A 24,713-nucleotide genomic window follows, 5' to 3' on the forward strand; every position below is an offset into this window, starting at 1 on the left:
AGCTGAAACATGTTTTTTATGCCGTTAGCTTATTTTGGATAATCCCTACAAACATTGCTGTATATAAGGTGGGACTGTGCTTTCAGACTGGTGCATACATATGTCTTCAAGTTCCTCTTTCTTTCTAAAGCAGAAAAGTAAGTGATGCCTAAAAGTCTCATGATATTTATAGCTAGGGTTCGTCAGTGGAATTATGTTTGCTTTCCTGTGGTATGACTATCTAGTCCCAAAGCAGGAGAGCATTGTCCAGTGCTGCCCTTCTAGCAACTGGCACCATGAAATGCTTAGGAATAATCATCTGCTGATGTGTGCAGTGAACTGATGAGACTTGAGGCTGTGGAGATGGTCTTGGAATTCCTCCGTGAACAGCCATTGAAACTTGTGTCCCTCGGAGCTGCTCTTTTCTTACGGCTGGCGTGGGTGTTGTCTCCATCGTTCGTGTCGAACACCACTGTCATGCTGGACTCCATTCTGGACACAGCATATAGGCTACTTTGCCGGGTGGGATGAAACCTGGCTGCCTTGAGCTCTAGCTCGTCATAGCTGGACACCTCAATGAAGGGACACCAGCGGAAAGCTCGCTTGAAGCCAGCTCGGAACCTGGGAGGAGAAATGCGCGGCAAAAGCCTGTGCTTGTGAGAGCCCACCGCGGGCCTTCATCTGAAAACATACACCACGCTGAGAGGACACTGACTCGGCTAATTATCTTGCCCCTAATCCTGTTTGTGGTGAGTCAGTGGGATCTTGCTTGACTAAAGTCTGAGTAGGGTAAAAATGACAGTGGTAACAGCTCATTTCTGTTTCTGATTTTCTATATACTTTCCCTGCATTTTAACATTGGTATTTTCCTGATGCTCGATTTCCCTTCCTTTGCCCATGCCTGAATAAACAAACACCAGCTTTCATAGCACTGTCTTCACAGAAATTGTTTTGATTTGACCTATGATGAAATCTGCACCCATATTTTCATCTTCTCTCGGCGAGAAAATTTGTAGCATTCTTTTCTCTAAAATACCATCCCAGTTTCCAGATTCCAATATCCTTTCTGTGTTTCCCTCTCTAACAGAGGTGCTTAAATGGAAGTGATGTAATGACTAATAATTGTTCACATAAAATATTTGGAAATAATTTGTAATAATTAAAGAAGTTCCTAGAAAGTTGAAAACTGAATGTGAACAATGTACAAATGGGAATTTTGAGGCTTTAGCACATTAGTGCTTGCAATATTCATACAGTGTTATTTTATTTCAATTCAGAGGCAGAGATTTACTATAAAGACTTGTTGCTTTTTGTGTGCATGCATTTCCAGAATAGAAGTTAAATATATTAGAAAAACAATTATCTGTAACCTGAAAAAAACACCTTTTCACCTAGACCTAAAACTTATCAGACCTTCTCACTTGTCTTGCTTCTCTTGTTTTTGTTTCAACAATCAGCTGTGTTGTTTATTGTGTCTGTAAGCTTTTTGGAGCAATGGTTCAGCAGTCCACATTATGAAAAAATATTGGAAGAACCTCTGATAGAAATAGATTTAGTGAAGGAAGCTGTAAAACCTAAACATCTTTAGACTGTATTTTTTTGTCTCACCTTCTATCCTCTTTCTCATTCAGGGCATGTTTTTTCTTCATCTTGAAATAATGCTCTTTTTATCTGGATACGTAAGTAATATCCTAATTAGCCTGGAAGATGAGGCTGGGAATAGGTGTTATAACTCTGATACTAGATCCAGCAGATGTAACAATACTGCATGAATTGATCTGACTCCCAGCAAGAGGCTGTATTTTCCTACTGCATGAAAAGGAAGCAGATGTTCTGGCTTCTTGATTTCAATATGGAATTTAATTATAAGAAAACTTTCACCAGTATTTCATTCTTCCATTAAATTCTGAACAAGGTGACCTTTAGTGTGTCTCAAAATTATGAAATTTTTGTTGATTCATATTCTTTAATCCAGATGTTTAATTTTGCACTGTACGAGTGTCAACATAAGCCACATCAGAGAGACTGATTTTTTATGAATAACATCTTTTGTAACTCTGCCATAAAAAGTTTTTGAAGAAAATGGCAATGTTTTAGAGGTTTTATGGTAGCAATTGAGAAAATATGAGGTGTAGTTCTTCCTCGCCTGTGATGTTGTAGACACTGGACACCCAGTGAGATCTGCTTTCTCTTGAAATTAATGGGAAATTCGCTATTTGAGTTAGGATTTTGTTCTGGCATACTAAAACTTTACCTGTTCTTTAAACAGTTGTAAATGATCAAAAGGGGCAGAAGGCTGTATGAAATCAGGCATTACCTTGATATTTTAAAAGGCTGTGAATGTTAAGCATCATAAGCTATCCACATCAAGGAGGCAGACTCCAGTGTTTTTACACCAATAAAAACTCGGCAGGATTTGGTCACTTCATTTTTGATTAGACTGCTTTTGACAAGTGTTGCATGATCTTTAGTGGGGTTTTATAAATATTTAACAAAATTGGTATAAAGCTTGCCAGCAATTAAACTTGACACTAGCTGCTCATTCAAAAGAGATTTCAAATAATATTTCAGATTACTTATTCAATACTGATTCATACTGACTGAGTTTGTGAACTGATTCATTGTTCTTGGTGGTCTGTATCCAATAATACTAGAAGAAATACTGAAAAATAGGATGGCCAGGATGATGTTTGTTTAGATCCTGGTCCTACAAGCTGAAATGAAAAACATGAGTTCATTCTGCAATCCAGTAGTTTCAAACTGCCAAATATCCATAAAATCTCGCCAAACTCAACAAATGCAGTGCCTCTGAAATTCAGAGCATAATGCCTTGCTATCAAACAATACTGTAATTTAGTGTTGAGTAATGAGAATATAAATATTTGTTTTATTAGCCTGTTACAGACCTCAGAGCCCAGTAGAAATCTAATGGTGAGGTATAAAATACACAATAAATCACATTTTATATGATATCCTTCCAGCACTGAAAACAAATTTGTGGCTACAATTAGTTAGTGAACATACAGATTGCACTGTATATCACTAATGACTTTCTTTACTTCTTTATTTAATGTTTTGCAAGCCAAAAAATATTAAACTGCTTTAGATTTTAAATTTTGTATATGGAAACGGGAAGGGTTGGTTTCTGAATACTGAATTTTGCTCTGAAATTTTCAGTAGACTGAAGTATTTACTGGAAGTGTGCATTTGGTTTTTTAGGATTCATTTTAAGTACAAACCTAAAGGAAGTTTCTGTTTTGTTTTCTTTCCCACTAACTGAAAACTATTCAAGTGAAAATTCTTTGTCTTTTATCCCATTTAAACCATTTATATTCCCATTGAAGCTATGCATGCCAACTGTTTCATAACCAATTCTTACCTCTTATTAAGACAGCAGTAGATAATGGGATTGTACATTGTGGAGCTCATGGCAAGCCAAAAGCTGGCCAAATAGATTTGCTGAATGTATTTCCACCGATTCAATTGTTGATAGATCCCAGTAACCATGAAGTAAATGTGGTAGGGCAGCCAGCAGATGGCAAATGTCAGCACAACCACAATCATCATTTTTACCACCTGAAAGAAGGAAGTAATAATGCTATTTTACAATATACATTAGCCTTTTTTATTTGGACTAGCATTTCAACATCCATTAATAATTTTCTTGCATTTGATTGTTAAAGTTAGTCAAAGCAAAGGTGAATATGCTTTCATACAATTTTCCTTATAATCTGCCTTTCCTAAATTTCTGTTTATTTTCTTTCTTTCTTTTTTTTTTTCCTTGGCTGGAGATCCTCCTTTTCCTAAGGAAAATAACATGCAAATCATCTCTAGCTTTATTTGTATTGATTCTTCCAAGTAATACATTTGCTTACTTATATTTAGCTATCTAAAATATTACTTTTTTCTATGCAGCTAATCATGGAATAAGGTTACAGGGTGTTTTATCTGGAGACCTCATTTTGGCCTTTATTGACCCTAGTGTCTTTTTTGGCTGTGGTCAGCAAGAATGTTCCTTGTCCTCAATCATTAGATTTGAGTAAACACTAGGTTGTAGGAAATGAGCAACTGCAATATCCTGTGTAATTTCAGAGGCTAACAGTTTCCTTGGCTGGTTTATCATTATTTGTTGTTTTTTGCAGGCATTGTAACATCTGTTAGCTACCATAGTTTCCATTAAGCACAAATGAAGAGGAGCTCTGTTTTGCACTTGAAATACAAGAAGAAAAGTTGAGAGTCATGTAAAATCTTCACTCCTGTCTTCCCCTCTTCAGCTATGCCAAATACTAGCCAGCTACCATTGTCAACACAGTGTGTCACACATTTACACAACAGAGTTTCTTTCTGTAGGTAAAATGAAACCAAACGTGATAGATCTGTGCTGGGAGGTCTCTTGTTCATTTGTACTGTGAATACTGAGGAATAATAGGGATCGCTATCAACAGTTACTTTCATTTCTCTGTACAAGCTGCCATTTCCTACTGTTTGTAGTGTTGCCAGGAAAAAAAAACCAACCAAAACTGAAATTTCCCATACCTACACATCTTAGGTTGATATTTTTATAACATTTCAGCTAACTTAATTGAATCATTTTACATATAAATGTCATGGTGCCATCCATAACTCGTATTACATCTTCCTGTGGGAAAGATAAAGCAATTTTTCATTTAATATCTGGCACCAGTTTACAAGCTTTCCTGCTGGCTGGGACTGTACTGTACATGATTTTGCTTATGAGAATACTTATTATTACTGATACATATACCAGCCATCACTTAAAGATACAAAAAGGGCATCTGTCCACACATACAACAACATTAATAATATTTGGTTCTTCTAAAGCACTTTTCATCAGTTAACTGTAAACCATTGCAGAAGGAAGATCAGTATTATTATAAGGGAAGGCAACACACCAAAACATAGTATCACTTTCACCTTTGGTAAGTGTCCATCTGTATATCTATAGCTAGACATGTATAGATGTATATGGGACTATATGTGAGATGTCTTTTGGGGGAGGGAAGAAGTTGTGACTGTATGTGAATAGACATTTCTGGACTAAATTATGTATCTGAAATGATGCCATAAAAATAAGTTGTGAAATCACAGTCTCTCATTAAATGGCATGTCTTTTGTACTCTTTTGGGCATAACTTCCACTATTCTTCTGCTGGGGATTTACACCTGTGCCTTGCACACATTGTACAGGTAGAAGACTCAACTCCATTGTTTCACCACAATACTTAAGCTTTCTGTCCATTGATTTGCAGTTGCACTTTGCTTATGCTGTGATTTTATACCTGCCAGGAATGATAAGTATTCAACACCATTCAGGATTTCTGTAATTTCAGAACTCTTGAAAGTCCAATTACTTGCCTTGATATTTAATTAGCAAGTCTTGCAGTACCAGCTGTGCATATGAAATTATTCCTAGAATTATTTATAAATGGAATATCATAGGTACTAAATGGAAGGATTTTTGTCTACAAGTTTTCAAAGTGTAATCAGGCTAATCCGTATTTATACTGAACATTTCACCTGTGCAGTGCTTGAGAACTGAAACAGTAGAGCTTTCCAGCAATATATGTCGTTTAATCTGGTTGAACCCTGTGTCACTGATGCCCCAGAGCTGCTAGAAATCACAGTAAGAGTGCAGGTTGCCAGTTTGGCCTACTAAATTGTATTAACAACAATTTCAAAAGAAAGTTGTTTGTCTTTTTTCTTACTTCCAAATTCTTATTGGCCAGTTTTCTGTGTTATATTGAACGGCAAGGCAAGCAGCACTTCAAGAGTCTACTTAAAGGTCTCCTAAAGCTAGTAAAACTTCACAGCCTGTGCAAATAATAGCTTCTTGATTTCAACTGCTGCAGTCATAAATTAGCACAAAATGAATTAAGTTTTGGCTTAACCCAAATATAGTATTTCAGGTTTTCTTCAGAGAAACAGAAATCCCAAAATAACTATTTACACTACGACCTAAATAAAATCCGCTACTAAAGATCTTTTGTCACAATTTCAGGCGATTCAATTCTTATTTTAAATGTTTTAACCCCCCACCCCCCCCCAAGTTTTGAAACGAAAAATGCCAAATCACCCCTAGAAAAATCACATCTTTTCCTGCAAGGTTACTGTTTTGTTTAAAACAAACCACTCATCTTTAAAAACAGTGAAATCAGCATAAAATTTTCTTGTTGCTGTTTCTGTCTGGAAATCCATGATTAAATATTAAGTCATCACCATCCTGACAGCAGAAATTTCTGAAGCAAATAGTTAAACTAGACAACAAGCAGAAGATGATTTTAGATGGAAATTAGTGTTTGATTTAATTCTGAAGTAACAAGTCACTGGAATGACAGACAGTGAAGCACACTACATTCTTAATCATTCAGGTTTGCAGCTGTTTTTCGTAAATAACAGAAATTACCTAAAAATTTAAAGTATCATTTTTCTCTCAGATAAGGCTGTATCAGTCTGAGTATCACTGAGGTGAATGGTAATATACTGATATATGTATGTTTAGAGGGAGGCACACAATGAAGTTTCCTTATTAATGTGTAAAGTGTTTTTTCCTGGAACAAAAAAGTGCTAATTTTTCCAGCAAAAAGGGACCTTTAAGAAAAGTCAAGGTTAAACTGTCATTCTTTTGAGTATTTATGTAGCACAATGCACTCATTGACATATTACCTAAGAAGATAAGTCTGTGTGGCATAAAGTTGTTTGAAACACAGGGCAGTTACAGTTGAATTTGAAGTCAACCACAAAAGTTATGAGAGAAATCAAAAAGCACTATTCTGTCCTTGTTTCATCAGCTAAGAATGAGTACGTGTTGGCAGAAATGGAGAAAAAGAAGAATAAAAGGAAGCTGAAAAGGAGGGAGATTATTCCCAATTTCCTTTCCTCTTTCAGAGACAGGCACATACACACTGTGCAAGGCCATAGCTTACAGTTTATGGCTGTAGTTCTTGTCCATCCCCTTAGTCTTTCCAGTGTTCAAGTTACATTTCCTGATGATATCAATAACTATGAACAGAAACTGCCTTCAGGGTCTGTAAACCCGGAGCACTTGATTTTACTTGGTTTAAATCCTGAAGAATGAGTGCCAGTAAACTGTTAAGCTCAATTAGGGCACAGGGAAAATAAGGGAAACAGGCAAAGTATGAATTTGCTGCAAAAGCCTGATTGTCTTTTCCCACTACACTGTGATGTTTCACTAAAAAATCTCCAATGACACTTTGCAGGTTCAACTGCAGAGTATAAAGAGCCTCAATGATTTTATTTTTTTGGAGTACTTAGACCTGTGGCTCTGACAATACAAAGTTCTTTTATTTTGTTTCTTTTTAATATGCCTGTTCTGCTTTATTTTGGGGGGGATATTACGATTTTTCAACTGCTTTCTCCTCGGTTCTGTGTTGCATAGAATTCATTAATAAGGGTTTGCTCTTGTGCATTAGGAAACGTTTCTAAAGCAAGGAAACCAGAAAATTACTGAATTCTGTTGTGCTTAATCTCTAGCTCTGTTCCTGCCACCATTTCACCACGGAGCTTTCCAAAATGTGTGATTGCAGTGAACACCACCAACCTGTGTCCCAGTGGCACTGTTTTCCCCTGGTCTTCTGTTCAATCTCTTTCTGTATTGTGGGCAGCATGGCTGGAGGAAAGTTTTTTTTTTTCTGTTCCAGGACTTTTGTTAAAATTAGTTGTACCGAGTCTCTCAGTTGTGCAACCTCAGGCAAGTCTGGAGGCTAGATTTGCAATATGATGAAAAATCAAAGTATTTTATATTGTGATTTTCATTGACATGTTCTGCTGAAATTGTTGCACTTCTGCCTATGTCTAAGAAAAACTATGTCTATAAAAAAAGTTAATTTATGTGCTATGTAGTCTTGCCTGTTCCTTTAAATACTTCCTTTCTGAGTAAGAAGCATTCTTTCATTAATGAATGATATGTAATGAGAAAAAGATATATTTAAAAGAACAAACCAGGCATAAGTTCATTGGAATTTGAGTTTGCAGGTTTGCTTTTGTTGTGAAACATTTGAAGCAGTAAAAGTGAAAAGGAGCTAACAGATTCTGCTGCGCTTGGAAAGAGCAGCAAATAAATTTTTTTTTCCGCCTGTTTTTATTTTGCATGAAAAATAGCTAGAAAAATGAGTCTGATTTAGATGTAGCATTGAGAACAGCTCTTGAAAGACTAGGAATAAAATACACTTTTCTGAGAGACTCAGTTGCTGCTGGGGGGCTATAGCAATTCGCATTGCAAGGCATTGATTTGCCATCAACACCCAAGACTTAGGCCACAGAATCATTTCCTTTTCAATCTGCTCTGTAACTCCTTATTTCCTTTCTAAGTCATCTTTGATATTGCTGCTTCTACAAGGTCAGGAATTTGGTTTCTGATTTAATTTGCACCAATATCGCACACTATAATTTCATTAGTTTCAGAACTTTTACCCCTAGGTGTTACGCAGATGTAAATGAGAAGCAGAGCAAATACTTTAAGAACACATACAGTGTAAGAATGTCTTTGTTTAGCCACCCATGGATATTTTTTGTCCATGAATACAACTTAAACACAGTTCACAGATGATCTCTGGGAGTTGTAATGTGTTTCTCTTTCTGCCCTGTGCTCTTTTGGAAGAAGTAAAATACCAAACTAACATCGCACAAAGTATTTCTCCCAACGTGTTAGGATGCAATCAATAGATCCACTTCCCAATCCTGGGGACATACATGGTACTTGTGTACTAAGCACAAGCACCAGAGAAAGGAACACCATTATGTCTTTTGCTTCTCCACAATGCTTAGTTGGAGTAAACCATCTATCTTTTGCAAGAAAATTAGGATTCAAAGGTAAGCTACTGGTATTAGTACAAAGATAGGACTGATTTCTGAGATGCCAAGTGCTGTGGGTTTTCATATAATTTTGACAAACTCAGGGATTTTCTGTGCTCTTTTAGCCTATAGAAAGGATAGATTCTTTATAGCTGAAGGAGATGCACATTTAGAAGGAGAAAGAATCAGAGAGCTTGGAATTCTTTCAGTCAGGTAAGGTACTTGTCAATTCTAGTGCTTAACAAATCATTTTATTCTTCTGACTTATACTTTCCATCCATTTTTTCTCAGTTGCTTGAAATAAAGAAACTACCTTTCATTTCAACTTGCATAAACCCTTGCTGCGGACAGAATTCACAATCACTTACTTTGTTATTTAAACTGTAAAGTTGAAGAAGTTATTCTGTTCTAGTATGAAGTACTTTGAATCAGATTGCTGTCTTACAAATGCTAAAATGTGGGGTCCACCCACCAAATCAAAGCAATTTTGACATTTTTCATGAATGGTCTTAGCTACTACCATTTTAAATGATGCTTTTCTAATGTTGCTTCTAATGTTGTGTTGTTTCTAATGGAACACAGCTTTGAGTGTGACTTTAAGGTTCTTTCAACATGTCAAGAAATATCTGTTCCATTGAAGAAAAGGGGTAAATCTTTTGCTCAGGCTTTTTTGCTTGAGAAGACATGACTTTACAAGCATCTGATTGGGGGTGGAGAGGAAAAGTTGCCACAAGTCTTATGTTACTTTATCTGAAGGAGATGTCTCAATTTCTCACAAGAGATTGTTAGATATTAGACAATATGTTAATGTCTGCTGCTCAAACTAAAAGAGTTTTTTTCTGTAACCTAGATGACAAGTAAAAGTAGATGGCTTTGTAGCATTGCCTTGGTCTTCAGCATGGAGTAACATAAGAAGATTATGTTCTTTAGAAAATGACTCTGAGTGGCTGTTGTGAGATCAGCATTACTGGATATGGTTATCCACCTGAGATCTAGTTCTGAAAAAAAGTGAAAAGCTGATCTAGTGCTTTTGTACTTAAAATTCACACCATCACTTATTTTACAATAGTTTCCTTCCTGACCTGAAATGAGTGATAGGGCACACTTCACTTCCATGCTTCCAAGCAGAGATGAGATTTGGCATGGGGGAAACAAAGTAATCATATCTGCTTTTGTTTTCCTAATAGGAGTAGTTGGTTCTTAAGTCTACTTTCTGCCACAATTCTGAAAATGTTCTGGGACATTTAATCCTCATTGAAGGCTCTCCCAGAACCTTGCCAATGTTGAATTTTCCATATAAGACTTCAGAGGGATTGGCACATGTCATTTTTTTCTCTTGGAAACTAGACCTTATATTGAACAGTGCAATAAACCAATAAGGCTATGCTGAATTATGCCAATGAATTATGCAAAAGCATCCCTACACGTGGTTTGCTTTATGTGGACTCCTATCAATGGAAACTGTCCTCTTGAACCTAAAATGACATGGTTACCTTTGGTTATCTTCAAAATAGGAGCACAGGCTCTTATTTCATATAGAAAGCCTACGGTCTTTTGGATTGTTTTATTTTCAGCTTATTCACCTAGGGCAATTAAATAAATGATTTATATAATTAGGAACCATTTTAATGTTTACCATATTTCTCTATAATTTAGCATAAGAACATCATGGGAAAGATTATTTAATACGTAGTTTGGAAAACCTCCTTCTTCTCTTTTCTGTTGATAGGAATAAAATTGTGTTGCCTGAAGATGAAATTAATTATTCCTGGACTGTACTTTTTAAAAATGCATGGCAAAATTCTGCTCAGAAAAAAACCCATGGTTAAAGCTATAATTTTATTGCCATCATAATTATGCATTTGCAACAGTAGTAACAACTTCCCTTTTAAAGTTTGAAGCAAAAGTGTTTATTGCCTCCTAAGAAAAAATAAAAAAAAAATTAATAATGTCCCCCAGTCTATTTTCATTTAAATTGAGTTGAAAGGAAACTGTTAGTGTCAGTGATGCTTGAGTTTTATATTTTGTATTTGATGCACTTAGTTTATTTTTGTGACTCCACAAATGACTGTACAAGGTTATGAATTTATTAGGAGAAGTAGACTTGTAACTCACATACAGAACATTTTGGAAATATTTGGTCAGTAAAAAGGTGGTATATGCTCTGATCAATTATTCTTGCTAAAAAGTATCAGTAGTGTCATTGTCCTGACAGCATCTGCTCTTTCTGCTTTTGTACAGACATTTTAGCATTGCTTCAAGTGTTAAAGTATCCCCACTACTTGGCCATAATGGTCAACACACCGATCACTACTGCACTGGTTTGACACTCCTGTGGTATAAGGTATAAGCTGACCCATGCCAGGATGGCTGAAACTGTTTCCTAGGAAACCTGCTCCACAGCCTGTAGAAATCAAAGAAACTCTTTCTATCCACCCCAGAAAATAAGTAATGACATAAAGGTGCTTTGAATAGGTTGTTTACAATGTAGCAGTACAGAAACTTCTAAAGCATGAAGTACTTAAGTTAAACGATTAAATTTGTTAGGTGAAGGTATCAATAGACATAACACAGACATCCCTCTGTGTCTAGGTGATAATTTTGTCCTGCTTCTAAAAAGCACATTCGGAATATTGAAGGCTCTCTGCAGTTCAGCTCCTGCCACCATTTGCGATGTCTCTGGGCTGTTTCATCTGGTTTCCTCTTTGTAAGTTTATGCTGTAGCAGAAGTTTAGTGAGGTCTCTCACGCTAAGTCTTGAGGAAGTAGTCCCATAGCCTTCTGCTTTAACTCAGGAAAGGACGTGCTGGAATTATGTTTTCTTTTTACACAAATAGCAACATGTAATGAATGTAAAAGTGAAGTGTATAAGTGCAATACTGGAACTGCAGTTCTGCTCAGCTGAACATACAGCTCTTGGCCCTGTAGTACTCCAAAATGACTGATTTGTGTCAGGTTTCCCAGAATTTTCACCACACAGGTGCTGGGCACCATTCCAGAAAGCTCAACAGACTCAAAACTCATGCTCTAATTTGTTCACGACTTCCCTACAGGGACTTAATGAGGAAGGGGCTTCTTATGAGCTCTCTCTTACCTGTATATATATATGTATGTACGCAGGGCTATACATGTGGTTGCAATTTAATATATGTAATGGGATAACTTTGACTGCAGATTAGATGAGACACATTCAGAGACAACAAAAGAGATTTGAGGTTTTCAAGGTTTGTTTGTATGCTGGTGAAAGAATTTGCTTAGAACTTAAAGAACATACTTTGTCCTGAATGTGGGATATTAAGGTTATCTGTCTGGAGGGCCAGGTCCCAGACTTGAACATGGGGAGAAGTACACAGAGGAAATGAGGGCTGTCTAAAAAAAACCAACTCCATAGTTTAAAACATTGAGATCATCATCTCCATGCTCAAAGTCTGAATTTTGAAAAAGAGACAGATTTGGTTTTCACTTGTCTTTCCGGTAGGAATCTTGGTTTTATTATTAAGGAACGTGTATAGTTCAATTCAGCAATGCATTTAAAATGACACTGAGTTCACTAACATTAGAGTGGTTTGTTGAAATTTTTGACCTGTTTAATCCAGTGCTACTTCCATTCTTAAAAATATGAGGCATTACTAAACAGAAATTTTTGCCCTAGGACTGTGACTAAATATTTCACATGAATTTTCTGCCACAAGTGATCAGAAATATAGCAATACAGAGGAGAAGCATCACAGAAATTCTAAGTGCACAGTCCTGAGCCTAATCACTGACCATGCAGAACCAGTCTGTTAACTCTGCCCCTGAAGTGGAGCTGTTGCCAGCTGTTCTATAAGAAAGTTTTAACCAGAAAACTTGCATCAGTCTGTCAGTAAATAGTTACACTGTGCAAGGATTATGCACAGTATAAAGCCATTTTTAGAATTTACTGTTCTTTTACTCCCCTGTGATTGCTGCTGGAAGCATGGATGACGAGTGTGGAGTGATGTGTTCACAGTTCATAGCTGAGTTTTAGGAAAACTTGAGCCGACGGATGGAAGCTGGTACTGCTGCTGAGTGTGCTGTAGCTATTTGGTAGATAGAAAGCAGAGCAGGGCAGCTTCCAGTAATTTCATTATATATCACTGTTTTAATGCTGTTCAGAAAATTATCAGAAGGTCTGACTTTATTTTTCCTCAGTAGGAAAACTTGATCAAAATGTGGGCAAATTATTAAAAATAGAACAAATTCCCAGAAAAAAAAAAAAAATCATGGGAAGGAGAAAGGATGAATCCTGGATTTCCAGAGTTCTAAGCCCATAAAATAGCTCTGTAAAAAATATTTTGGTTTTAACATGCAATCAAAATAATTCCCCAGTACCTCATGTTCCAGTCTTTCCCTAGGCAACTGCTAAGCATGTGAAGAGTGAGACAATAAAATGAAAATTATGATGCACAACATTAAGAATTACTTTGCTCATTGCCTATATTTTCAGTAGGTATTCCATCCATATACTCAGTAATGGAAAGGGTTTGACAGAACTTTTTAAAACTTAAAAAAAAAGTTTTCTCAGAGTATTGGTTATGTTGCCTTGTACTTCTGGAAAAAAGCCTCTCTGTGTGCATGTGTTTAAGGAGGGGGTCATACATTGTCATTAATGTGTTGATGTTGCAAAAATTTGAGAATTTAATTAATGGTAAAGAAAAATGCCCAAATCAAGTTTTCCTGTCAATATTCTATTTGTATTCTTGCTGAGAATTTTAATAGCTATGAGAATGTATTACTGATCAAAATAGGAAAAGAAATCTTCTTCTGCTAGTATTTTCACCAGACAGATATTCATATGATATTCTGGCCGCTATTACCCTTTAGAAGCTTTTGTTAAGCTTGTGGGAAAAAAAGGTTAAAAAAAAATCCCTATTCTGCAAGCTTTTGACTGTAATAGCAATTACTTGCAAGTGGTGACTTTTACTACTGTGTTAACAGCAATCTGGTGAGTCTGGCAGGGTATCTGTCTTTATAGGTATGGGACAAAAATGTTATGCTCAAAACATTAGTGGAACACTAATATTTGCAGTCTGGTCCAATAATCTACTTCATGACCAGTGCTGACTCACCCATGCAGAGCCATAGAGAAGAACAACAGACAGAATTACCATCAGTGCTTCATAGGAAGCATGCTAAGAAGCCGTGCTACATCCCTTTGTGTAACTTCATCTACAATGTTACAAAATTGGTTTTAGGCATGTGTAACAAGTCAGGCTCTAGCTTCATTAGGATTGGTTTGCATTTACCATGTTAACAAGGATATTTCATACTTCCCATAAATTGCCAGAGTTAAGGATATCATAGTAAGAGATGCCCTGAAGCAGAATCAGAGGAAACCCATCTTTAGTTATTAATTTTTGCAAGTAACTTTTACCTGTTGCATTTCACTACTGAGCATGACTTGGGAAACACTTTCACTGGAAAGGTATTAGAGAGAAACAGGTTTTATGAGAAAGTATTTAATACTAACCTCCCTCCAAACCAGGATATATTCTGTAGGTGTCAGTCTTGAGATCAGCTGCATTTAATGTATTTACTGAGGAGTTTAGTACAGAAGAATAAGAGCATGCCAAATAAATTTGGTGAAAACAAACTTTTGTACAGCTTTGCTGCTACAGAAGAAGAACTTGGATGTTGAAGAACTGCAGGAGCAGAAATGCAACTTCAAAGTGCTAATCATATACTTCGTGTGGTACCTGTAGTGATTGTGTCTCTAAGTGGGGTCATGGCAGTGACAGATACCACAGAGGAGATGGAAACTGCTGGACTGGTACTGTGCTAGTTTTGGGGATTGTTTTACACTGTTCTTCCATAGGTAGGGTCATACTCAGAAAAATTCTGGGATTTGCTGGATTAAGGACTAATAAAATTTTTCTGCTGTGAATTGTGGAATTAAATGTTGTGAACAAATGAGGAGACAGATGTATTGATTCATTACAGCACAACCAGGTCGTGAGTTTAATGAAAAGAATAAATGAGATATGAGGAAGTTCCAGATGAGGCATTTTCAGTGGAATCAGGAAAGTGTTATTACCACTATGCAGGACCATGGTGAGACTTCATTGCCAGCATTCCTTGTCTGGTTTTTGTCACTTGTTGCATTCAGATGTTGTTATATTAAAAGAAGACCAGAAGCATTTGTTTCATTTGTGTAACAAATGTAATTAAAGGCTGAGAGAGGATATGGCTATAAAAACATCTCTAGAGGTGGCACCACTGAGGGATAAGAAGTAATTAATTAAGCTAACAGAAAATAACAGCATAAATAGAGCTGTCCATAAATAAATTTGGCCTGGAAACTGGAACTCTTGGAGTGGTGAGATTTTTAGAACACTTTCCACTAGATGTAGCAATCCAGAAAGAAAAATGGTTTTAAGATGGAGATTTAAGATGATATCGGGGGAATTCTGTTAGGGTTGCCTGTGATGACAGGTCTTGGGCCCTGAGGCTGGTTCCTGTCCTGTTCTCATTTAACATTTTAATATTGAAAGAGACAAACTGACACTCAAGGAGTAAGTGGACAAAGCTCTGGGCACAGTTCAACATCTTCCAGTGTCTGGCAAACAAGGGACGAGTTTGCTTTTGGAGGAGCCTTTCAAAGATCCTGAGAATTTCTTCTTTCTGGTTTGCTTTTTCTTTACTTTAAGCAAGAAGTGTGACAATGTGAAACACAACTACAGTTGTGTTTAAACTGTGTTTAAAGTTTTAAACTGGTGTTTAAAACTTGCTGTGTCTCATTGATATGAAAATCTTCAAATGGATTTAATTTCTAGAGTCATTTCACAAAGTCTAAGATATATGACTAGGTGAATCTAACCTCAGAGGAGACTGACTTAAAAGTATGAGATCATAAAGTTAGACTAGTTTTATGATAGGGAAAACAAAGACAGATTCAGAGCTAATGACTTCAGAAACTTTTAGTTCAATTTTTTGTATTTCATGTAGAGGAAAGACATTGTATGACCCTAACAAGCTGCCACTTTGGGTGGTATTTTTGTCACACCTTCAGCTGCCTAAGGAATAAATCAGTGGATATTTCCATGTAAGGACTGGAGTCATTAAAAAGCATCTCTGTTTTTTTCAGTTCTTGACTGACAATAAAGCAGTGGAATGTACAGAACTGGTGCTAGCTGAGGTAAATTGTCCTTCAACCTGATATTACGTAGTCTTTTTGCTTCTTGAATGTGCTGAACAATGCTTGCTAAATTTGTGAATGGCTGCATGGAAGTACAGCTATGGTTTTCCACCACAATAAAACTTTGGCCTACAAGGCACTCATAATGCATCAGCATTTTGGATAAATGGTAATTTAACTGTAGCTGTACGAAATTTCAGATAGTCAAGCAATATAGCCATCCATGCAATATAAGTCATAGTGCTGTGACTGTTAGATTAGTGAGACCAGCTGTTCTTCAAACAGGGTTTAATTCTTCAGCTTCCTCTTCTGTGTTGTTTCTGTGCCCCTATATTTTTTCTCCATTTTATTTTTATTGTCAATCTCTGCAAAGTCAAAAAGTAGACCCGTTTACAGAAGAGGATTACTGATGGACCAAAAAATTACACAGGCACCTATTTTTGGCAGAAGATATATATTATTCCTAACAAATTGAATTTCTGCACCTCAGTACCCCCACGACAGAATGGGTTGTTCCACTTACCACTCTCAGAAATGTAAAATCAACCAAAGGGAAAGGGTACCTTCCCAGGGGGGAAGCGCATGTGCCCCTTTGTGTATGTTTGCACAGTTCTGGAGTGGGCACCTTGTCAGTATGTAAGCAAAGTGCTCCTACATCACCATGGCAGTCATTTTTGTCCATGAAGCACAAGCACAAATCAATCTACAAGGTGGAAACATTCATGCCCATGAATCAATAAGTGGTGGGAAAGGCACGATGGCAATGTAAGTCTCTTCCACAGTCTGCTGTTACATGGCCAATTGGATGAGCTGTAATCAAGATGCCTTCCCCCTGTATCTGTGTGCTCCAGGACTTGGTTCTCTTTGCATACATAACATGGAGAAGTGAATATTTAGACATACGTGCAGCCTTGGTAGACCATTACCTGAATAAAGGCCAAAAAAATCTGTGGTTATTACTATCTGACTTTTAAAAAACATTCTTAGGTGATGATTCAGTATAGACCAGGGTGTCAGCTGTGAAGATTTGGCTACCCCTTGAAGTCTGTAGTACAAAGCTGTGTAGAGTAGTTGATTGCAGCTGGTGTTTTTAATGGAATTTAAGATAATCAAGTTATATTGACTTTCTGTCATATTAAGCTGCTTGACTCCCTTATGCCACTTTGAAAATGGAATATAACATATAAATTATTGGAGACGGGAATTCTGGTCCTCATGCTGGGAAAAGCTAATAGAAGATGGATTGCTTAAATAACTGGGATGATATTAAACTTACCATGTCTTTGTGCAGTCCCCTGGGGTAGCAATTATTTTCCAACCTTGAAGAAGTCTGAACAAATGTCTAGGATAAAAGTGGAGTTTCAAGATGGTGTTGGCAGGAAATAGGAAGTCACATGCAAGACAAATCCTTGGACCCAGAGTGTCAAAACCTTTTGTTTCTTATGGCTGGATGCAAACTTTGACATGAGGTTTCATGAATGGGGCAGTATCTAACTAGTCTGTCTGTCTAGACTTAGTGGTTGCTTGTTAAGAATAAGGATCGTTGATTTCAGAATTACTTACCAAGTGACATGTGAGTTCATAGTGTAATATTCTCATCACCTATTTTTGATGAATAAGCTTTATATTATGAGTATGGTCTTGTTTTTACAAGTCGTTGTCAGCCTTTGTGGATGCTCATAAAGAATTCAGTGTTTCACAAGTTTTGGTGCTACACTGTAATGTTTTGGGCTTTGACTCTCTTGCTCCCCCCCCCCAATTTAACAAAATCTGCCCCTTAATAAACTACTCCACAGTGAAACATTTCAGCTTCTTTCTTTCATCCTGACCTGGTCAGCTACCATTAATGCCAGCAAAAGTATCATTATTTCTAACTAGTGCTTTTCTTATTTTGTGCGATGTAGTATAAAATGTATATTAATTTGATTTCATGTCATGTATTCATATGTGGTTAAAAAAAAAACAAAAGAAAAAAGGAAAATCTGCCTTTTTAGTTGCACTGAAAGTCAGTGAGATGTCAGGAATAGCATGCTGAACTATATTTTTACATCTGTACTGCTATGTAAAAAAGGAACATAAGGACATAGGACAATTCCTCCTGGGTCAGACAGTTGTCCATCTGTCCTACTATTCTGTTTCTGACAGTGGCAGTAGGAGGTGCTGTTTAGGGAGATCCCCCTAACCTGGCCATTTTCCATCTTCTATTTTCCTAATACTGCTCCAGCATCCAAAATTGTATTAGAGAGGGGTGCATTCCTGATTCATCCTTTCAGTATCTATTTATGAATTTATTGCCTGTTAATTTGCCTAATCCCTTTCTGAACCTTCTGAGATCATAGCATCTGACAGGAGAGACTCTCAGAAGCTCTACCAACACTAAATTACCCTCTCTTAAAGTTCTCTTTCTTCTACCTGCTTTAAACTGCTATCCTATTAGTTCTTGTATATCAGGATTTGGTGACAACAGTTCTTCAGTCACTTTATCTACCACCTTTGTGATTCTGTAAACCTTGATCATCTCATCCCTTGGCCTCCTTCTTTCCCAACTGAGAAGTCCAGGCCATTTTAATCTCTTCATAAGACCTTTGATCATTTTAGTTGCCCTTCTTTGGACTTCCTCTAAATCCATTAAAAAAAAAAAAAAAAAGAGCAAAACAGAGAAATACATAATACGTGCAAGTGGCTACGTGTGAAGTGTTCATGCAGTAGATCTTACAAAGACCATTTGTTCAGATCCTGTCCTGTTGCTTACTTCCGTAGTCTATGAAAGAGGGAAATATTTCATGCAAGTATTTAAGAAAATTATTTAAAGTTGTTGGCATGCTTTTTTGTAATATTTACTTGTAGTCTTTTAAGACTTCACCTGGATAATCATCTGTTTATCTAGTAAAAGCTTTTCATACGGTAATTTTGAGTGATTTTTGAATTTACATGTAACCGTTCTGATTCTGACTTGGAAAAATGTGTCCTGCTGTCTTACTTGATTTGGCTCCTCACACTATGTAATATTTCAAATTCATATTCAGAAGTGGTTCTCATGACATCATTCTTCCAACAGTCCCACATTGGTTTGAATAGTCTTTTCTTTTCAGACCCGAGCCTTAAGTTTCCTACTTTTTCATTGTCTCCTCCAATGTGTTGCATATAGTGTAGTAACTAATTAAATAGATGTATTTGACTGTAAATTAATATGGGATGCCTACTTTCGCTGTCAAAATATATGTATCTATATAACTTTGAAAATTTTCTTATGTAGTTAGGCTGGTAAGCCTGACCATCATTTTATTGATTCCTGTAATACTGTGAGTCACTAGCAAACATATGGAGTTTTCTTCTGGTTTTACGTGCAAATTTGCAAGTTTTGATATTGGACAAATGTGGCTTTTAATCATTCTTCATTGCAGTAAGAAGTTGAGATGACACCTGAAGCTGTGTTAGGAGAAGCAAAGAATACAGGCAGAGGCATAAGTATTGAGGAATCATGAAAATTGCTGGAAAAGATGCACAGGGACATATTATCATAAAGTTAGTAGTTAGAGGTAAGGGCAACTGTAAAGAAAAGATATAAAAGTTAAGGAGAATATTTTCTGTTCTTCTCTATTCTTCCTATTGGGACAAGGCAGTGGCATCTTCTGATGAGAGAAACACTATTTTTTTCAGACAGTTGTATCAGAACTGCATCTCTTGACAAAGACAACACTAACTGATTTTGTTTACAGTACATGATTATCCCCTCTTACAGGTTAAGTAAAGTTGGAAGAGGGATTGGAACAGGTTAGATAGATAGAAAAAACAGGGTGTGGAGACAACATCTGAGAGCAAGTCTCTAAGTATTTGCATTGAATATAAAGAACACTTTGGCCTAGTAAAACTGGTAGTAACATTATAAGCCACCTACATAAACTTCAGTTATGTATGACAGTATTGAAGCTATAATTCTGTCTTGTGAAAATGGGAACTGCAGGAGAATAAATTATGTTCAGCTGAACATCAGTCAGTCTCATGCCAGGAGCTTTAAGAAGAAGGGGTAATGGCTGTAAAGTCCCCACATGTAGTGAATGTTCAGAAATTCAAAAGACTGATGTCAGGCAAATTTAAATGGGTCAGCCCCTGAGACATTTGATCTGACAAAAAAAAAAAAAAAGTAGTGGTAGTAGTCTCATGCAGTCCTGAATTTCTAAAAATTTCAAGTCTTTGACCCTCAAAGATACTAAGTATGACTTTGTGTTGCCCAACCTGTAGTGCATACTGTGAAATTCTTTGAATCCTTTGTTCTTTGATGTTGCTTTCAGAAGAATTCAGGGTGCATTGCAAAGTCACACATACGAAGTGATGAGACTATCTATCAAACTACTAACAACTTTCTCAAGCTTCAAATCTTTTCTTGGCAAACATAGTTTCTTTTAAAGTCCTTACATGAACTGTTCACTACCTTCTTAACATTACATACTCTTTCAAACAATCCTAATCAAACATCCTTTGCACTGTATCATTGCATAATATGAAACACGCAGTCAGCTATTTTATATTTCGCCCTCATTACAAGTGCACAGACTTCCCATATGTCTAGATATCTGCACGCTAAATAGCAACAAAAACAGATGATTTCTTTGTTTGAATAAGGGAAAAGCAATAGCTCTGTTCTCAGAGGCAGGCTGAGTGATAGCTTTATTTGGATTCCAGTCTATTAGTTCATCTCCATGAATGATCAATTATGATTCATCTTTCCAAATACCAGTTATTTCATAAATCCTGCCGGAGAGCACAGCAGTGGAACTGAAGAGCTGTCATGGAACTCTGCCAATAAAGTCACTGATGCAGCTACAATATATCTGCACATAATTTAATCCCCTTGTTGCATGTGTTGAAGGCATGCATTCCAGTACTCTCACATATAAAATCCTCTAATTAAGGATGCTACTTCTTGTCTCTTGCATATATTTAGAGTTCTAAAGAGGTGCTGTTTTTAAAGTATTCAAGGGATTTAATTGGACCCTTGATAGCGTATAGCAAAAGTCAGATTTTATCTTCAGAGACCTTTAGTTTTTATGACATAAGATGTTTATTTTACTTAGTCATTATGATAACAGGTGCTGAAGTTCTGGGATCTCCTGGTTCTTCAAGTTAGCTTTTAAAAATTTTCTTTCCACACTTGCTTTTGCAAACCATGTCTATTACAGAAAGTGATTCCTTGGTTTGTCTTTACAATCAAACCCCGGGCACACTTCACTGAGTGAAGTGCCCTTTTTTTCACTAGCTGAAAGGGCAGTATTGGTAATAGCACAGTTAATTGACCAGTGAAATCTTTTTCTGCTTATGCTCTGTAGGAAAGGTAATTTCATAACTTTGAAAATACACATTTGGGTAAATGACAACATGCATGGCAAAGACTGTAATGGTAATGTTGGACTTCTATGGATAATGTTAAAGAGGGAAATGCTGATCTTTTAAAATGCTTTCAGCATTTCTGGAAATTAGTCCAATAATTTCACTTTGGGGCAAATATGCAAAACATAGTCGTTAGTTTCCCATGATGATTCTTCATCATTTTCTCTCTGTTCACATTCCAAATAATCTTTGAACTGTTACAAGGCAGTGATAATACTAGTCAAACTGCATTTTGCTTCCTTAAGAGAAGCTAGCATTTTGGCCTCTTAAAAAAGCTATGTAAAAGCAAAAATAAATAACACCTTTGGTTTCATAGGAGGCATTGCACATCATACCAGAAAGCTGTCTAGGCATGTCTACCATTCTGACAACTGAAATTTGCCATAGAAAGATTTGCACTTGTCTCTCATGCGCCTGAATGAGAAAATGATCCTAATCTTTCCTTTCATATATCCTCTGCCATAACAACTTTTTCCGTGTAGTATGTGGGGAAAAAACACTTTCATATGCCTGGCAGTGTCCTGAATGAAGTGGAAACATCAGTGTTCTCCAGTATTTGCAGAAGATCTTCAATTGTCTCAGGACCCAATATGCTGCACTCTGCTATTGCTACAGCATGGTAGCATATACCGTTGTTCAAACATATTCACAGTATCAAAAGCAAACTGAGCAATTGAAAATGTGCTCATCATTGCGAGTTAGAAGTCCATGTTTGGGTACCATTTTTTCAAATCCAAAAGGCTAAAAGCATTTTAGTATGAAAAAAAATGTAAGAAATAAAAAGCAGAAGGGTTGCCTTATTAAGGAAGACAAGTTAGGTTAAGAAAAAAGAATGTTGTAAGAAAGAAATCTTCATGGCACTGCAACATCATGAAAACTGAACTGGAAATAACTATAACTAGTTAAATAATCAGTTCATAAGCAGTCCACAGTCTTGTTAGATTAGGCAATACTTACAGTGAAAAAGATTGAAAGAAAATAACTGGGAAAAAAATAGTTTGTACTTCTCACCAAATGTTACTGATTTAAAACCTAAATTGTTCAACACGAACAGGCTGATCAGCACTCATCTCAAAGATGCATGGGCCTTAATCTCCTGGAAATTACAGCAGGATTCACTTTTCTTTCAGTAGGATGAGGATCCAGCCTAAGAGGAGCTAACATTTCGCTAGCCCATTGTTCAAAACTCAGTATTTTAGCTCTGTAAAGGCTAAACATTTGGGCTTAGTTTCCATGTATCAGGCACACTATATGCTGCTACATGTAGAGTAAGAAGTTAAAATCCAAATGTTATCTTTATTTAATGATGAACAGTAAAGTTACAAAAAGAACAGCTAGTGAACATAGAAGACAACTTGTCAAACTTTTCAAACTTTTTGTTGAAGTAGATCTCTCATTACTGATATTTCAAGTGACTTGGTGTTTCTGAACTGCGATACACACTGTGATACTTTGCAACATAATTGCAGATGATGTTATCAGGATTCACATAGTGAGATTTAATGGAACAGTACCTTTCTCTTAGCTTTGAGCTGCTCGTGATATTTGTCGGACGTGTCGCCTGGTATTTCTCCTCCCCAGAGACTAATTCCCACTATGGAATAAGTGATGCCCATGACAAGCAGCGGAAAGCAGTAGACCAGCACAATCACAATGACATGATACCTGCAGTGAAAAAGCATTAAGCTATTAAGTGCTTTCAGAGGAGCTATACCAATGGAATGAGCTGCTAGAAGTCAAGAGTGCTACTTTAGCACAAAGTGTGTTTTATCTTTACTGGCTAGTCCTTGGTATTTTCACTGTCTTTTTGAAAGCCTTGAATTGCACTACAAATTTATTTACATTTTAGTGCAAGTGCTTTATGGGGTTTCTAGTTCTGATTCTGAACTTGCACTAACATAAATTAAGAATGACTCTATAGTTACGATTAGTCACTGCAGAATAAGGTATGTTTGTCCATAACTAGCTGAACTGATTTAATTATTGCACAGCCAAGTATCCTAAGGGCAAGCTAGGCATTTTGATCTCTAGTCTGGACCATAAATGAAAGAGGAAAATAAGTATTTAAATGGTATATTTATACAAAGGCTCTGATGAGTGTCCTGTGTTACCCAATGTACTTCATATGGCAGATTGGTTGCACATAGGCAACGCAGACCTGTTGCCTGTGTGCAACATAGTCACTGCTGCTGATGTAAGTACTGGGAAAAAAAAGATAACTTCTTCTGCCTCCTGTTAGTTCCTGGTTAAATGCTGTCTTCAGATAAAAACCCAGTGAATGATCAGTGAAGAATTCCCAGCCATCTCTGAGAGTGACCTTACTCCCCTAAAGAGAAATATCTGTGCATGTCTCCTAAAGTGATAAAAATTATATATGACCAGGGCCTCTTTCAGCTGCCTGAAAGAGCGCAAAATGCCAAATTTAATCCTGGGTTGTTACTCGGGTTTTCAGCCTTGAACACAGGGTTCATCTTAAATGCCAATGAAGACGTGAAAGGACAGATAATGTTCCTATGGCTAGGTAACCACTTCTTCCTAATTCTGCCAGAGGGACAAATAGGATATATTCAATTCAGATGACTGTTATTCTACACTTTCAGAAACTGGAACCAGTTAGAGGTTTTACAGTTTTCTTATTTGGACTGATATCCAAGATTAGTAATTGTGATAGTGTAATAGAATGAAGTGGGAAAATCCAACACTCTCATGAAGAGATCCAGAGAAAAAAATCTGATTAGGACAAGGAGAGGCTGGAAATACTTCTTTTCCTGGTTAGGATGAAAAGGAAGCTTTCTTTGAATTGCATGTTCTGTCTCCATTTTTGACCATCTCTGTCTGTGTAGAAGTAGCCACCTTAAGTGAAGCAAGGAAGGTAAACATGCAGCATGGGATAGAGAACACTCATAGAAGTGGAAAAGAATAAATGTGTTCCACTTATCACTTAAAATGTTCTATCCTCCTAGCTTAGAAAACCTGCTTTACGTTTCTCAGTGATCAATGCTGTTTGTTAGTTATTCTGCATGTAGAGTATCGGCATGATATTCAACAGCTTTTGCCAAGTCCATTGCAAGTGTAGACACCACCACGCACAAGTTTAGAAGAACAAAAGCTTACGTAAAATGCTGTTTTGGACCACCTGGCCACGCTACATAGCAAAGAGTTCTTCCAGGCATCACCTTGGTTATGGAGTATAGGCACTGGGGAAAGGCCAACAGGAAAGCCAAAATCCATATGCTCCCAATGACCACCTTGGTAGCAGTTGCAGAGAGCCTAGGTTTCAAGGGATCAATAATGGCCATGTATCTGTAAAAGAAAGCAAAAACCTGTGCATAAGAAACCTTCAGAGATTAGGATTTATCT

At 36.8% G+C, this 24,713-nt stretch overlaps 1 protein-coding gene across 1 annotated transcript in view; it reads right to left on the reverse strand.

Moving 5' to 3' along the window:
• Positions 1-284: 284 nt before the first annotated feature.
• Positions 285-24,713, reverse strand: part of TACR3 (tachykinin receptor 3) — a 41,741-nt gene continuing 17,312 nt past the window's right edge. Inside the window, exons 2-5 of the mRNA XM_010561053.1 lie at positions 24,468-24,656; positions 22,868-23,018; positions 3,359-3,555; positions 285-600 (exon numbers count right to left, since the gene is read on the reverse strand). Of these exons, the coding sequence (XP_010559355.1) occupies positions 285-600; positions 3,359-3,555; positions 22,868-23,018; positions 24,468-24,656 (853 nt within the window). The remainder of the gene's footprint in view (positions 601-3,358; positions 3,556-22,867; positions 23,019-24,467; positions 24,657-24,713) is intronic.

This window comes from Haliaeetus leucocephalus, unplaced genomic scaffold (genome assembly GCF_000737465.1).
Source record: "Haliaeetus leucocephalus isolate CR32 unplaced genomic scaffold, Haliaeetus_leucocephalus-4.0 Scaffold140, whole genome shotgun sequence".
NCBI classification, from domain to species: domain Eukaryota; kingdom Metazoa; phylum Chordata; class Aves; order Accipitriformes; family Accipitridae; genus Haliaeetus; species Haliaeetus leucocephalus.